This window comes from Neofelis nebulosa, chromosome 18 (genome assembly GCF_028018385.1).
Source record: "Neofelis nebulosa isolate mNeoNeb1 chromosome 18, mNeoNeb1.pri, whole genome shotgun sequence".
NCBI lineage: Eukaryota > Metazoa > Chordata > Mammalia > Carnivora > Felidae > Neofelis > Neofelis nebulosa.
In genome coordinates, this window is record NC_080799.1 from 22,575,922 (window position 1) to 22,591,923 (window position 16,002).

General features: G+C 54.2%; 1 protein-coding gene across 7 annotated transcripts in view; it reads left to right on the top strand.

The window, feature by feature from the left end:
- GSG1L (GSG1 like) overlaps positions 1–16,002 on the top strand; it is a 207,351-nt gene that overhangs the window by 126,101 nt on the left and 65,248 nt on the right. For 4 of the 7 annotated variants that reach the window (XM_058711727.1, XM_058711725.1, XM_058711730.1 and 1 more), the window contains exon 3: positions 4,647–4,799. The exons of 2 other annotated variants lie outside the window; for them this stretch is intronic. In XM_058711727.1, the coding sequence (XP_058567710.1) occupies positions 4,647–4,799 (153 nt within the window). Of the gene's footprint in view, positions 1–4,056; positions 4,316–4,646; positions 4,800–16,002 lie in introns of those variants that run through there. One more of the 7 variants, XM_058711731.1, reaches the window with a different exon arrangement.

The following is a 16,002-nucleotide window of genomic DNA, read 5'->3' on the forward strand; positions in this document are numbered from 1 at the left end:
CCAGAGCCGGGCAGAGAAGGGCGGAGAGCAGTGGCTGGGGGAGGGCGGGAGAGGAGCGGGGCTGAAGGAAATTGTCAAAATGTCCTTCGAGTCTGCCTGGGACCTGCTGAAGATTCTGTGAGCCCTCTCACAGTTTTAAATAATTAACAAGTGGTAGAAAGGTGTTAAGGACACATTAGCACCAAACGGAGGCTCTTTTGATCGAGGTGATAAGAATTATAAAAATAACAGAGAAGTGAATAGCTTTTTCACTTTTTGACTCAGACAATTCAGTGTTGTGGTTAGTGTGACGCCACCTCTCCCCTGGGGGGAAACACAGACGTGTAGATGGCACCCTCCAGTGTTACTCACTTGGGGTACTTAGCAGCTCACATCAGGCATCCGTTGGGGGGTTGCAGCTGGGGCAGGACGGGGATGTCAACCCCCTAGTCCAGCAGGCGGGTGACGGTTGGAGGGTGGGCAGGCACTGGATCAGAGTGGTCCCCATCCTTCTAGAGAGGGCCTCCTGACAGGTGTCCTTTCCTTGTTAAGACCCTTAGGTCCCCACTTGCCTCAGCAGCATGGGCCAAGCCCACCTTCCACGGCCTGGCTTCTGGCATCCTCAAGACCTGTCTGCTCTTCCTTGGGACCTCCTTCCCCCCAACACCTGGTGGCCAGCTGGCCTCAGGATCGCTGGGGACTGAAATCCACTCTCTCCCCCATCCCACTCAGTGGCCACCCCCTTGCAGGAACTCTGGCTCAGGAATTGTTTGGGATGCTGGAGAGCATGTAGATAAGAGCCATGGCCAGGGAACCCTGTGCCCTCAGACCCAGACGGGCCCCTCTGACCAGCCCAAGAGCAGGGAATGATATGATTTCAAGGTGGCTACTCTAGCCTGCCAGCTTACAGCCATGATGAATCCTGGAGTCAGAGAGGCCTGGGTTTGAACCCAGACTGTACCACTATCTGGCTGCGTAGACTAGTTGCTTAGTCCCTCCGAATCTAAGTTTACTCATCTGTAAAAGATGAGAATTTTCCGAGAATTTTCTGTTTGTCTGCTTCATTCACTAAACAGTACGTATTGGATGTCCCTAGGACATTCCCAGTGGAAGGAACAATCTTATAAAGGCAGAGATGTGGGAAGGACATGTTTGGAGAACAGAAAAGGTGAAGATCAGGACTCTTTGTTGTAAGTGATAGAAATTCCACCTCAAACTAGCTTAGGCAAAGACAAGGAATTCATTGGTTCATGTGATTGAAAGAACAAATGATGGGACGCTTCAGGCACGGCTGGATCCAGGGGCTCAAACAGTATCAGGCTCAAACTACCTCGTCAGGTTTTAGGAGGATGGGGGAAAGAACACACGTGAATGCTAGTGTCTGAGATCGGATTTCCTAGAAGCAGACACCGAGGTGAGGATTCACGTTCAAGGCGTTTATAAAGGAAATGCCCTGGGGGAGAGTGGTAGGGAAACTGGGGGAGGCAGGGCAGGGAAATCAAGCTGGAGAGAGTAAGAAGCCTAAGTAACCCTAGCCAGGCGTTGGGGATGCTAGTGCCTGGTTCTCCATGGTTAAACTTACTTATTTTCTAAGCATCTCAGCCCCTAACACCAACCTTACCTCTCAGCCTATCTGACAGAACAGAGCTGGATACTGTTGGGAAGGGAGGCGGGGGTAGGGGGTGGAGTGGGGTGGAAGCCTGGCCTGGGGCCCACGAGGGCAAAGATGAGAGCAACCCACCCCCCACCCCCCGCCCCGGAGAGAGTAGGGGTGCTTCGGGAGAGGCACTGAGTCAGTAAGCAGCACGGTGGTGAGGGGCGGCCTCCTCAAGCCACCAGGCCAACAGCAGCTGGAGGTGAAGGCTGCTGGGAGGGAGGCCAGGCCTCCGCGGGAGCTGCCGCCCTCCTGGCGAGGCTCAGCTCGCCCCACATCTCCTGCCTTCCTCCCTGCTGCCTCGGTGGGCCTCGGGCCAGAGAAGGGCCTCGGAGACTATGCGTGTGCCAAGCCAGGGGGTGTTTTAACAACATCCAGACTGCCAGAGCACATTATTCTCTTACAGAAATCCAAGGGATTGCCCAGGAGATGTGATATTTTTGTAGCCAAAGAAAAAAAGGGGGGGGGGAGAAAAAAAGAATTTCTCCACAGCTCTCTCAAAGCCCGTTGTGCTAGGAATGATAGTGGGTGTTTCAGAATCTGGATTCTTTGTCAGGGAGCAGATAAGGACCGAGAATTTTCTGTTTGTTTGCTTCATTCACTAAATAGTACATACTGGATGTCCCTAGGACATTCCCAGTGGAAGGAACAATCTTATAAAGGCTGAGATGTAGGAAGGACATGTTTGACAGGTTTGGAGAACAGAAAAGGTGAAGATCGGGACTCTTTGTTGTAAGTGATAGAAATTCCACCTCAAACTAGCTTAGGCAAAGACAAGGAATTCATTGGTTCATGTGATTGAAAGGACAAATGATGGGACGCTTCAGGCACGGCTGGATCCAGGGGCTCAAACAACGTCATAGGACACAATCTTCCTCTATCTCAGCTTTGCCTTCCTTGGCATTGTCTCTGCTCTCAGGAAGGCCCTTGCCACTTGGTGACTCAGTCGGTTTCATCCTTCCACTCCCCCAGGCTCAAACCCAGTAGAAAGGAATTTTCTCCACCAATAGGTCCGGCAAAAGTCCAGCGGCTGACTCTCATTGAACTGACTTGGGTCATATGTCCATCTCTGACTGGCCAGGCTTTCTCCATAGTCCCTTCTCTAAAGCGGGGGCCTCGCTCACTGATTAGTGTGGTTTGGAGGGTAAGTCATGTGAGGTGTCGCATTTTCCCCTGGCCACCCTTTTCCTCAGAAATGATACCTGCTCCCACAATTGTATTTCTCCCCTCTTGACTCTGTCTCCTGCCTCGACCTCCCTCAAGCACTCCCGGGCTCCATTTCCAGGGGATCATGGCGGGGACATGTTCCGCCCATACAACAATGATACTGTCGCACAAATGGAGCCCTCACTAGATGCTAAGCACAAGCTCTTTTCATTGCTGTGCAAATGCATCCTCACAGCATGACAGTATATGAAATCGGCGTTATTTTTATCTTTGTTGTACACGTAAAGAAACTGAGGCATAGAGAGGTTCCCTCCTGAACCAGTGACTAGAGTCATAGGGGCTATGAAGCTCTGACTGGCTACACAGGAGTCGTGTGCCCAAACATGGAGCCAGCCGCAACTGAATTGCACAGACTGAGAGAAGAAAGGGACTCCCCAGTGAAAGGAGTGTAGTCAGAAGGGAGGGATAAAGTGGGAAAAACAGAAAATGCTCCCTAGACTAGGGGGCAAATGATGGCAACCGAATTTTGGAAAAAACTGGGGGGGGGGGGCGGGTGGAGAGGGAGCTGTGGCGGCTCAGGGAACGTAAACGTTTGAACAGCCAAACCACTGAAAGGATAGAGGGGCAGCCGGCCTTCAGGAAGAGCTGGAACCAGGCACTCACGCTGTCATAAGGCTCAGGTTCTCAGGACGCCTGGCTGGCCCAATTGGAAGAGCTTGCGAACCCCCCCCCCCCCCCCCCACCGTGAGTTCAAGCCCCACCTTGATCTTTTTTTTTTTTTTTTTAAACAAGTAAGATGACTGGGGCATCTGGGTGGCTCAGTCAATTGAGCCACCGATTTGGGCTCAGGTCAGGATCTCATGGTTCACGGGTTTGAGCCCCACGCGGGGCTCTGTGCTGACAGCTCAGAGCCTGGAGCCTGCTTCCCATTCTGTGTCTCCCCCCCCTCTCTCTATCTCTGCCCCTGCCCTGTTCGGCTTTGTCTCGCTCTCAAAAATAAATAAACATTAAAAATAAATAAGATTACTTAAATAAATCAACTTAAAAAAAAAAAAAAAAAAGGCTCACACCCCGATTTGAACACCCCCACCCCCACCCCCGGCCGTCTACTTCGGTGCTTCCGAGGGCGCGGATTGCTACAGGGCAGGACTTTGATTGGCCAATTCTAGGCCGCGTGATCAAAGCCGACCAATCGGCTCTGCCCAGGAAGACAGGGCCGCTTTAGAACACCGCGGGTCCCGGGGAGAGTCGCGAGGTTGAGGCTGTGGCCACGGGAGTAGCAGTTTCTAGAAACAAAGTGGAGTAGGGTACAGGGCCGATAGAAACGTAGGGGTGCGCTCCTAGCTGCGGGTGACAGAGAACTTGGCCCCGAAAGCTTCGACGGTGGGGAAGCCCTCGGGGCTGGTGATTGGCCCCAGTGGTGTCACCACTGCTCAGCAACTACAGTGGCAGCTTCATTTTAAGGCGGGTACCCTCCTGGCCATCAGGTGGCTCCCTGGCGCAGCCATCCACCAGGTGCGAAGAGAAAGTGTGACCGGGACGCAGGTTCCTCCCTCCGGTCAGAACGGGCCCACAGAGGGGTCGCACGCCACTGCCCACCGGTGAGCGTCACCGGGCTGGGGGAGGGGGCGCTGGCCTCCACCAACTTAGGTTTGGGCACCTGCGCCAGGCCTGGCGCGGAGGACGGGACGCCGTGATCAGCTGGGTCACGGGGACCCACCCTGGAACTGCGGCCCTTGCTCCAACAGTTCGGACCCCAGCCGCGGGGCGGGGTGTGGAAGGTACACGGGGCAGGGTCACCCTGCGGCGTCCCTCATCTCACGGCCGCTCTGCCTCTGTCGTGCAGGGGTCCTGTGGCTGTCGGTGGTGTCCGAGGTGCTGTACATCCTCCTGCTGGTGGTCGGCTTCAGCCTCATGTGTCTCGAGCTCTTCCACTCCAGCAATGTCATCGACGGGCTCAAGCTCAACGCCTTCGCAGCTGTCTTCACGGTGCTGTCCGGTAAGGCGGAGGGCCTCTGGCGGTGGAGCCTAACCCTGGACCTCCGGCAGAGCGGAACGTGGGTGCTGGGGCCGCCCCCCGGCCGAGTCCTGGCTGTTCCCACCGGGTGACCTTGCGCCCATCACTCCGCTGCTCTGAGCCCCCGCGTTACGGTTTTAAAATGGGATTTGCGCGCCCGTGTACTCATTCGGTGGTTGTTGAATATCGTGTGCCGGGTACCGTGCTAACAATAAGGACTGGGGCTTTCCTAACGGAGGGACCGTTCCAGAGCCCGTGGAGTTTAACAGGTGTGGGAGAGAGAGGTGGGTTAGCCTGACGTGTATTCAAGGGATGACCACCCCACGCCCTAGTGGCGGACTGTGTTTGTGGGACAGGGCACAGGGAGGTGGTGTATTGGCATGAGTGGATGATGGTGCCTTCCATAGAGACATGAAGGGGGGGCCGGTTTTGGGGTGGCCCGCACATCACTCATCTGCTTTGGCTTATTTGCCTTTGAGACAAACGTGTGGAAGCTGGAGGGGAGCAAACACTTCTAGAAGCTCAGCTACCAGTGTGGGGTGGGCAGAGACGGTGCGTAAAGGCCACAGAGCCAGGGGTTTTGGGGGCTTTAGGGGGAACAGGACGGTCAGGACATTATGACTCAGGGAGCCGGAGACAGAAGACTCCAAGAAAAGGCCATTGGATCAGGTGGCCAGGAGCCCAGAGTTGTTTCAGCAGATCCAGGTCACGAGGGGTTAAGCAGGGAATGTGCCAGAAAGGAGTAAAAGGAGCCTCCAAACCATAACTTCAGACAGCCTGACAGATAGAGTGGTGGCTTGGCTGTGCAAGACATCTGTTCCTAAAAAGCCAAGTGTAAATTGAATTTCTATAAATCTAATCCTATTCTTCATGCGTTGGAAGAAGCCTCTATTTAATGAAACCGAAACGAGGCGCCTTTTGGTAAGGGACATAATCTCCCCCTAACTGAAGTATGTGTGTACAACAGAGGGGTCCCTCAAAGATTGAGAGCTGCATCCAAGAGATTACAGCACGCTCTGCAGATGAAAACACGCGTGACTTCTCAGGATGTGGAAATCTGACCATCATAGCAAATGAAAGAAAAGAGAAATAGAGTGATCGTCATTGCCAAGGGTCGGTTTTGGTTCCTAGCTCTTGCACGATTCTGGTCCTGAGTGTCCTGTTTGGGGGTGGAGTGGGGATGGGCGGGGTGGGGCATGAGACTTGGAAAAAAACCGAAGAGTTTGCTTGACGGACAGCTTGGGGAAGACAGTGCAGATAGAGGGAACAGCATGGACAAGGGTGGCATATTCTGGAAACCTTGAGTAGTTCAGAATGACAGGAAGGCAGAGTAGGGAGAGCACAATTGACAGATGAAATCCGACAGCTGGGTGAGGGTCTTGGTGCTTTGCAGTGATCCTTAGATGTTACCATGTAGCTGACCGCGCTGAGAACCCAGAGCAGAGGGGGATAACGGTCAGGTTTGCATTTGGGGGTGAGGGTTCGGGCTGCGGCGTGGACAGAGCAGGGCAAGGGTGGAGGTGAGGTGACCGGCCCGGAGGTGAGAAAAGATGAGGCCCCACCCGGGTGCGGGGGCAGTGGGAACGCGGGACGCGGGCACACACACCCTCCAGCTAGGAGGCCGAGTCAGGAGAGCCGGGTGGGCCCGGAAGACAGAGAACCCAGGTCAGCTTCCTAGTTTGGAATCCACACAGTTCGGGGGGTCCATGAGCCTGGTGGGGAAGAAGTTCCATCTGTAGTTCTCTAACTTGTAACGGACACTTAGGCTGTCTTTGAAATGTGAGTGGAGGCAAACTCGCGCGTTAACGAAGAAGCACATATATTCCCATGCCACGCACTTGTTTGAATGTTTCGCTAACTAGATTTCCATATAAGGGGTCTGCTTTATAATCCCACGTATTTTATCTTGTGTATCCGGAGACGCGATTCTCAGGAGGGACCTATAGGTCCAGATGGCCAGAGCCCCTGATCTTGGGTCCCGTGGCTGGCATCTGGGCAGGGACAGGATGGGCCCGGACTCCCAAGATGGGGAAGGTGGAAAAAGCAGGTAGTGGGGGTGATGGATCCGATCTGAGCAGGTGGGGTGTGATGTGCTGTGGGGTGTCCGGTCTCCTCTCTTGTTAGCGGCTTCACCTTTTCTTTCCTCTCCCCACTGCAAGCATCGAAGAGTCCCCTTATCCCGGGCACCCAGCCCTCCCCCTCAACCTGCTCATTCCAGTCACAGAACAAAAGCTGGTGGGCGGCCCAAGGCAACCATCCCCAAGTCTTCAAGCAGACCTCTCTTGGGGTAGGAGGTGGGGGCTCCTTCCCCTGCCTCAAAGGGCTCATCAAAGCTTTCACCCCTCAAAAAGCCTGCCCCCAGAGGCCCACTGCTGAAGAAAATAAGTTTGTCTTCAGTCATTCCAGACACATAAACAATACAGGGCTCAGGGAGGTTAATTGACTTGCCCAGGGTCACACAGCTGGTCAGTTACGGAGCCAGGATTAAACCCAGCTCCTGCTGGCTTCAAAGCCCCGTGCTCTTTTCATAGGATCCGAGCTGCAGGGGTGACCGGGCTGGAGGGAGAAGACTTTTAAGTCTTCCGAAAACACTAACTAAGAAGCATGTGTGAGCCAGCTGACGTCATAAGACAGAAGTAGCAAGTGGTGGAGAGAAAGGATTTTGTATTCACGCCTGGGAGAAGATAAGTTGGGGTGGGGGGCAACAGGACACCAAGAGAGGGCTGCGTGGCCCTGGAGCCCCTGGCCTTTCCGGAGCCCCCTGAGAACAGGGTAAGGGGTGGGGAGGGGCCCGGAGGAGGGGGGTGGCCCTCGGGTTTGCTCTGATGGGAGGGAAAGGAGTGCGCAAGCCCCCTGACCAAGTCCTCTGATGCTGCCAGCCCAGCTTATGCCGAGGGGTCTTCAGCCCAAGGTCAACACCTTCTATGGTAGACGGGAAAGCAGAATTGGGACAGCCCCTACTGTTACCCAATTATTATGATCAGTTATTAAAATGAACCAAGTGATTATGATTAATGGTAATAGCCAGTGCTGGCCGAGGTGCCACCGTGCACTGGCACGGGGTTCAGCCTGCCACACGTGCTAGTATCTTTACCCCTCACGGTGCCCTTGCAGGGGAGGGTCTGACGCTGCATGTGTTCCGCAGATGGGAATGCCGACTTGCCTGCAGTCACGTAGCTGCTGGGCTGTTGGACCCCCAGCCGAGCCTGCCCTATAAAAGTGCTTTGAGTAGGGCTTAGCACCTGGGACTCTTGTCGTTATGATTAGCCCCCACCGTTTTCCAATAAGCTGAGGGGCAGATCATGGCCCCAGGGACCAGCCCCGCCACAGCGAGGCCCAGGGGTTCATGCTCTTCAGCGAAGGGAGGAGCTGGTGACAGGTTCCGGCCAGCGGGGCTGTGTTCCTGGCACAAGGTGGTTGTACAGACAGGGACGGCCCCTGAGGCCTGGGTGTGGGGGCTGTGGTTGCTGGCCCACTGGCCCAGGGCCTAGGGCTCACAGTACTTTTAGGGCCCCACAAAATGTTTTAATTTTGACTACTTTTCAAATTGGGAGAAAAAAAAAATTAATGTACTAATAATGAAATTGTAAGAGTGAATCCAGACCGGATCATAGTTGTCCTTCTACTGTTGTAGTCATAACATACAAGTTTTACCATTTCTTTTAAAAAAAAAAATTTTTTTTTTAAATGTTTATTTATTCTTGAGAGAGAAAGAGACACAGAATGTGAGCAGGGGAGGGGCAGAGAGAGAGGGAGACACAGAATCCGAAGCAGGCTCCGGGCTCCGAGCTGTCAGCACAGAGCCCGACGCGGGGCTCGAACTCACGGACCGCGAGATCAGACCTGAGCTGAAGCTGAGTGCTCAACCGACTGAGCCACGCAGGTGCCCCTACCATTTCCTTTATGGAGGAGACAAAAGTGTTTGGGGCCCCTGCACGTCTTGATGTGACCCTGCAGTGGGTCACAGCTTTTCTCGGGCTCCCGGGACTGAGCAAGACCGATTCCAGCACAGGGGGGTGACTCCAGCTAGCAGTGTCCCCTTGCCCAGCCCTGTGACTTCAGCCAAGAGGTGCTGGGAAAGACAGAACTCCCTGTTTCTTTCCCCAGTGACCAGAGTCTTACACACCCGAAGGGGTGTGCGAGCAGGCTGGAAGATGTCCGTTTTTGCCCAGTCCCTCTGAAAAATGAGACAGATCCACTTAGGAAGAACACAAAGTCATTTGGAGAGTCCCTGCACAGTCGAGCTAACTGCGGGCTTTTAGTAAAAACTGCGGTGGCACAGAAAGAAACGTGACCAATTCTGGGAAATAATCAGACCTCGTGCAGAAGCCAGAAGGAGCATTTTGTTAAGTAAGAAGGGAAGGAGATTTTGCAATAAAACAAACAAATGGCCAAGGTGAGGTTGCTGTTTGGAATTGGGTTTCAGGAGTCATTTTCAGAGCGAGGTATGAATTGAAGAGGGAGCAGCTCCACGGCCTGCAAGGTGGAAATTACAGACAGAGGCTTAGGGACCTTAGAGCTTCTCTTAGTGTGGTGATTTGTAACTTCTTACCATAAACCATCACTTATTATTTTAGGATGAGTTTCTTGATAAGTCTTGGGTCTGGGCTAAAAAAGAATCCCACATTAATAACCCCCTCTGTTCAGTCTCCCTGCTCTGGTCAGACCGGGTCTTTTGTCCATAACCTAGAAGCAAGTACTTTTGTGTATTTTTGCGTCTAAAAATGCAGAGAGTCGAAGTCAGAGAAAAGAGTTTTTCCATATTATTAAGGGTTCTTTTGATCGCAAGTGACAAGAACCCAATCGTATTAGCTACCAGAGAAAAGAGGGTGATGATAGGACCCTATTGATTCATGTAATTGAAAAATACAAGGTGGCTGAGCTTCAGGCATGGCTGCATCCAGGTGTTCATGTCATCAGGTATCTATCTATATCTCCAAACCCTGCTTTTTTCTGACTTTGTTCTCAGCTAGGCTTTGTCCATGTGGAGAGAAAATGGTCCCGAGCGGCTCCAGGCTCACATAAGATTCCAGAGGTGGAGAGAGCTCCTTTCCAATAGCTCCTACAAAACTTCAAGGAGGATCGTGACTGGACCACAGGTTCACAGACTCATTCCTGAACCAGTCTCCATGCGAGAGAATGCAGTACTCCGATTAGCCAGGCTTGGGTCCCTAGCCATACCCATGGCATGGGCTTAGCCATGGACCAAGCAGGATTATTACGCAGTGGTAGACAAGTGGTTGCCCAGACGAACAGGTTGACTGCCAATCCAAATGGCCTGTCAAGCCGGGAGGTCGTCAAGGAGGTCAGCGGTGGGGCGAAAGGACTCAGCCCCAGGAATGGCAGAGGTCTTAATCTGGATTCCTTCAAAGCAGATCCTAAGATGGAGATTTGGGTGCAGGTGGTTTATGTGGAAGGTGATCCCAGGAAGTTCGGCGGGAGAGTGGAGAAGAAGACAGGAAGGGAGGAAAGCCAGTAAAGGGAGAGTTGATGAGCAGGCGGCTGCTGTGGGCCCCTGGGGTTCTGTCCCGCTGGGCCCCTCTGAGTGTGCAGAACGTACCTCGGAACTGTGCACCCAACGAGTGAGAAAGCTAGTTTTTTACTTGCCAGCTAGCTCCTGGCCGTCACTAGTTAAGAGTCACTCCCGAGGCGGCCTTACCGCAGGCCAGCCTCATTTCTGACCAGCTGACGAATTCGGGGTTCCCACAACCCCCTCGTGATAGTCCACCGGCACTGCTCACAGAACTCAGGGCAGCGCTATATTTAGGATTACAGTATTGTTGTAAAGGATGCAGCCAAAGGAAGAGACTCTCAGGGTGGGGTCTGGGAGGGCCTCAGATGCAGACCCTCTATGCCCACCTGATTCCGCGGAATCAGTGCACCGTCCTTGTGGCCCAGCAGTGTTGTTCGTGAACCAGGAAGCTCACTGGAGCCTGGGGGCCAGAGTGTTTACTGGGGGCTCATTGCTCGGGCATGATTGATTGATTGGTATTGAGCCAGCTGAAAGCCCTATGCTCTGATCACAGGTTGGAGACCTCTCTCTCTCTCTCTCCCTCTCTCTCTCTCTCTCTCTCTCTCCCTCTCCCTCTCTCTCTCTCTCCCAGCCCCCATCTTCAGTCCTCTCATTCACTAGCAAAACCTCAGGCGTGATCCAATGACTCGTGAATAACAAAGACCCTCCAATTACTCAGGAAATCCCAAGGATTTAGAGTTCCCCTCTCAGAACGGAGGAAGAAGGCCAGTCACATTCTTTATTAAACAGGGGTCTGGGTGGGCGAACTGGAAGCCGGACCCGTGGCTGAGTTGTCGCCTGCCTGCAGCTGGGTTTTGTTTGGGCCGACTGGCGGCACCGATCACATTTGAGGCGGGGAGGGGCCTGGACGGTCTCCTCCTATTTGGGACAAGTACCTTAAGCACTTGCAGGAGGGCTGGGCCTGCTTGGCCCGAGGGCTTCCGTGGGGAGTCCTGGAGGGTCTGGGATGCCTCTCTCCAGCTCCCGGTTCCAACCCCTCCTGTGTCCACGAGGTGGTTGATCACAGTATCTGGTCTGAAAGTATCCAGCCAGAAGTATCCCAGAATCCAGAACTTTCCAGATCTGGGAAGGTAACGTGATACCTAGACCATCTATTACCTAACACTGCAGGGGGGGCTGGGCAGCACCCTGTAAGCAAACACGTTCATATTTCTGCATAAAGCCCATGAATATTCATGCTAGGGGGATAAATAAAGGTAGTAGCTTCACATCCATTCAGGTCAGGCCTTCCTGCTAAATGAGTTCAGGCCAAGTCAGATTTCTGTGTCTCAAATGAGTTACAAAGAAGCTTTTGGATTTCAGAATTTCAGAGTAGCTGCTGTTTATTGAGTGTCTACTGTGGGCTAGGCACCTTCTAAACACATTCCCTCTGTGGAACCCTGTGATGATAGGTGCTGTTACTACGCCCCATTTTACAGTTGAGAAAACTGAGGCACAAGGCTGGTAAGGGAAGTTCCAGGCGCTTCACTACTGCACGGGTCCATGCAGGCTGCTGCTGCCGCCCTGTGCACAGCGTCCCCTCTGGTCCCCAGGGTGCTTTGTTGCCAGGGCCAGATGGGAGATGGGAGAACGAGGCTGATACTTTCTTTCAGTACCTGTGGTCTTATCACTCTGGAACAGAGGTCCCGAATCCAGGTCCCACAGGGACAGTGTGGGGGACAGCAACGGGTAAAGCCAGCTGGAAGCATTACAGCAGTGACCCTGAGGACCGTGGCAAATGGGATGGCACACGCCGCCGTCAGCAGCCCACGGTTGCCACGGAGAAATATGGCTGGCCTCCAGGGAAAGCCCAAATCTGGCTTTTTATGAGAAAATCAGATTTTTAACTCCGTTGTTTCTAAAATAGCTTTATTGAGGCACGACTGGTATATCATGAAGCACACCCATGTGAAGAGTGCAGTTGAACGGGTTCCCACAACCATCGCCATAATCCAGTCTTAAAACCTTTTTATCACCCCCCCCAAAATCCCCTGTACCCACAAACCCTTCTTACTTGCCTCCAAGTCCCCCAGCCGTGGGCAACACTAGTCTACTTTCTGTCTCCATTGCTCTGCCTGTCCCGGACATTCTGGATCAGTGAAATTACACGACACGTGATCTCTCATGACTGGCTTCTTTCACTCGGCGTGAGGTCCTCACGGTTCGTCCGTGTCGCAGCAGGGTGTGGGCACTCTGTTCCTTTTTGCCGCCGAACAACGTTCCATGGTGCACAGACACAGCACGTCGTGCCTCTCCACTTAGGAGTGGATGGCCCCGTGTGTTGTTTCCACCTTTTGGCTAGCTGGGAGCATTCCGCTGTGAGGCCACGACCCCCCACGTACCAAAGTTTGTGGGGACGTGTGCTTTCCTAGGGGAGGAAAGGTCGGGTCGTGTGGTGACCCTGAGCTTCAGCTTTTTAACTCAAAACGTTTTAAACGTGCCAGCCGACAGAACCTCACTGCAGACTCTCGTCTCCCTACCTGGCCCCAGCCAAAAACAGAAACCAACTGGTTTTCGTCCTGAGGACTAGAGCGAAGACAGCTCCCTCTTTCTCTCCTCCCACCTCCCCACTCAGAGGCCCCTGACCTAATCTCAGTAAATTAAGGCTTCTGGAAATGAAAGCCAGGAACGGAAGGATTTGCAGATGGGTTTTTCCTGCCCCTTTCCTGCAAAACCTCTGGGATAAGGAAGTTCAGAGCCTCTGAATGATGGGAAAGCTAAGGGGGGGGGGGGGGGGGGATTGGAATCAAGGGGAAAAAACACAAATTAACATCTTAAAATATTATCCAGCCACACCCATTTGCTTAAGGATCAGTTGGCATACCGCGGTGTGCCCGAGGTTAATCTTCATCAAATGTACAGCTCTCCGTGTGATCAAGTTCCAGCCCCACTAGAGAAGTAAAAATATATAGAAGTCTTTTCTCACTTAGCCTAATTTGACCACTTTCAGGATTTTTTTTTTTTTTTAAACGAAGTCTGTTTTTGCCATTTCTGGTTGGTATTTATCAAAGGTTACATTTGTAGAATCAGATCCAGAACCTTCCCCTGACTACAAAGCGTGGCCTTTGCCTTCGTCTCGAACTAACTCCTCTCCCGCATTTCAGTCCCTCCTGGCTGTTCCTCGCACTCTGAGCTTGTCCAGCCCAACCCCGGGGCTGCTGGCTAGCTCCCTCACTCCTTCAGGCCCCTCTCAAAGGTCATCTCCTTAGGGGGTCCTCCCCCCAACCCTTGCTATCTATTCCCTCCTGTATTGTTTTTCTTCATGGTTCACAGCTTGCCTCACGCACTCAGCACTCAGTGGATGTCTGTTGAATGATACAAGAACTTACATACCCTTTTGGTTACTAATGGCACCCCTCCCTTCTCCCCAGACCAGGATTTCTCCACCTTGGCCCAACGTTTCATGCCAGATCATTCTTTGTTGTGGGACGAGAGGGGCTGTCCTGGACATGGTGGGATCAGCAGCATCCTTGGTCTCTGCCTGCCGGATGCCCCGGTAGCACCCCCGTCCCCAAGTCACGACAACCACGGTGTCTCCAGACAATGCCGAATGTTCCTTGGGAGGCGAAATCCTGCCTGGCTGAGGACCATGCCCTACACGGTGGGCTCTGTGAGAGCGGGGGCCTTGTCTCTCTGCTTCACTGCTGCAACCCGAAAGCCTGGCCCTCTCAGCTCATCCTCAGTGAACGCGTGAGAGCCGCAGAGGCGACTAGAGTCCCCGCAGGGGGGCTGCTGGTGCTTGAGCCTTTGGGTTTGCAGTTTGGGCTCACAGAGCAAGCGTAGACCCTGGAACCGAACAGACGGGATCCGACCCCAGCAGAGCCACATCACGCTGCGCGGCCTGGGGCAAGTTACCTGTATTCTCCGAGCCCCTGCGTCGCCTGTGAAAAAGCAGCGGCAGGATGATTCTGAGCAATGAGATGAAACCACCCACGGAAGAGCCGGTGGCGCGAGTGGACACGTGGAGTGTGCTCAGTACTTGCTTGTTAAACAGGGTTGGGCTCTCGGGTGAGAACAGGGGCCCGGATGCACTGGTGCGTGCCTAACCGAACCAAGGATCGGCGACCATGCCTCCTGGCCGCTCTGGTTCAGATGATAAGCTATCTGCCTGCCCCGTTTATGGGGCACTTTGCACGGACATTACTCCGTGTCTGCATCCTTAGTTCCTTAAAAGAGTGCATATCTTGCCCTCGTGTTTCCTGAGGCGGAAACCACCCAGCCACCTGCCCCAGCACCAGCCCCTCCCTCAGATTTGCTCTTTCCTCCTGCCTCCGGGCTCCTTTCTTTCCCCTTGGCTTCTCTCTGCTTCCTGGGGCCACGGGACTTCAGTTTCAAATGTATTTTGACTCCACGTTGCTGCCGGTCATCCGGGCTTCGTTTTCCGTGTGACTGCAGGTGGCGGGTGGTGCTGGGGGGCAGAGGGCAGGGCTGGTCAGTTGGGAGCTGGGGGAGGTGGGCCCTGACCGCCAGCCTCTCCGCTGGGCGCAGGTGGGTCTTTCACCCTGGGACAGACAGAAAGTTGGAGAAACGCTCCGCATCAAATTAAGCCTTAAAGGCTGGTTGGAAAGGTGGGAAAGCCCTCGCTGTCAGGTAGCGGGTGACAGAGGCAGACAGACATTCTTCCTTCATTTTGCCTCCCTCCTTCCATCCGTCCCTCCCTCCCTCCCTTTCTTCCTTCCACAGATAGTCCTTGAGCATCTCCCCCGGGACCAGGTGCGGGGAGAACCCCACAGGCTCTCTGTCCTGGGGGCTTTTGTCTAGAGGGGGAGGCGGTGATTTAAGCAGTGGTGGAGCCACAGCCCCAAGGCTGTCGCAGGGGACCTTGCCCAGAAGGGGGTGCGCCCTCTTGAGGCGTAAAGGATGGGGGTGGTTAGTCGGTGGCTGAGTTGGGGGGGAGGGGGTAAAGGGGGTTGGAGAGCGTGTTCCAGGGAGAAGGGCAGCAAGGAGGAGGGCCCCGGGCAGGGGCATGTTCTCAGGACGGACAATCCATGACGAGGTGGCCGTGGGAGGAGCCTGGAGAGCAAGGGCAGGCGGATGTGAGATCAGAGGTGGAGGGGGCAGGGCCTCTGTCTTCTCCCCAGGGCATCAGGGAGGAAGCCAGGGAAGGGTTTTCAGGGCAGGTTCGGGGAAGGTGCCACCTGGAGCGGCTGGTGGGGACTGTGCTGGTGGGGGTGGGGGGTGGGGAAGTGGGAACTGGGGCTTGTGGCTGTCTGAGGATCCCGGGCCAGGAGATGTGGGAGCTTGCTATGGTGGGGTAGTGGGGAGCCCCTGAGGGTTTTAAGCAAGGAAGATGTGAGAGGGCTACTGGGATGGTCCAGGTGAGAGATGCGGGTGGCTTAGACCAGGGCGGCAATGGTGGAGGTGTGACAGGTGGTTGGCTACTGGATATGTTTGCAAGGTGGAACCAACAGGAGGTGCTGATGGGTCGCACTTCGGAGGGATGGGGTGGGGGTGGGGGCGGAGAAGGGGCAAGGAGATGAAGGGGGGGAGGGGTGAAGGCTGGGGAGGAGGAAGGAGGGATGGGCATAGGGGCGGGAATCAGGAGCTCAGATTCGAGGCTAATTTGAGATGCCTGTGAGACGCTGCAGGTGAGAGATGCAGCCTCTGTCTCCAGGGAACCCAGAGCCGAGTTGGAGGAACCATCTAGGACATGTAGGACACAGCTTTGTGGCA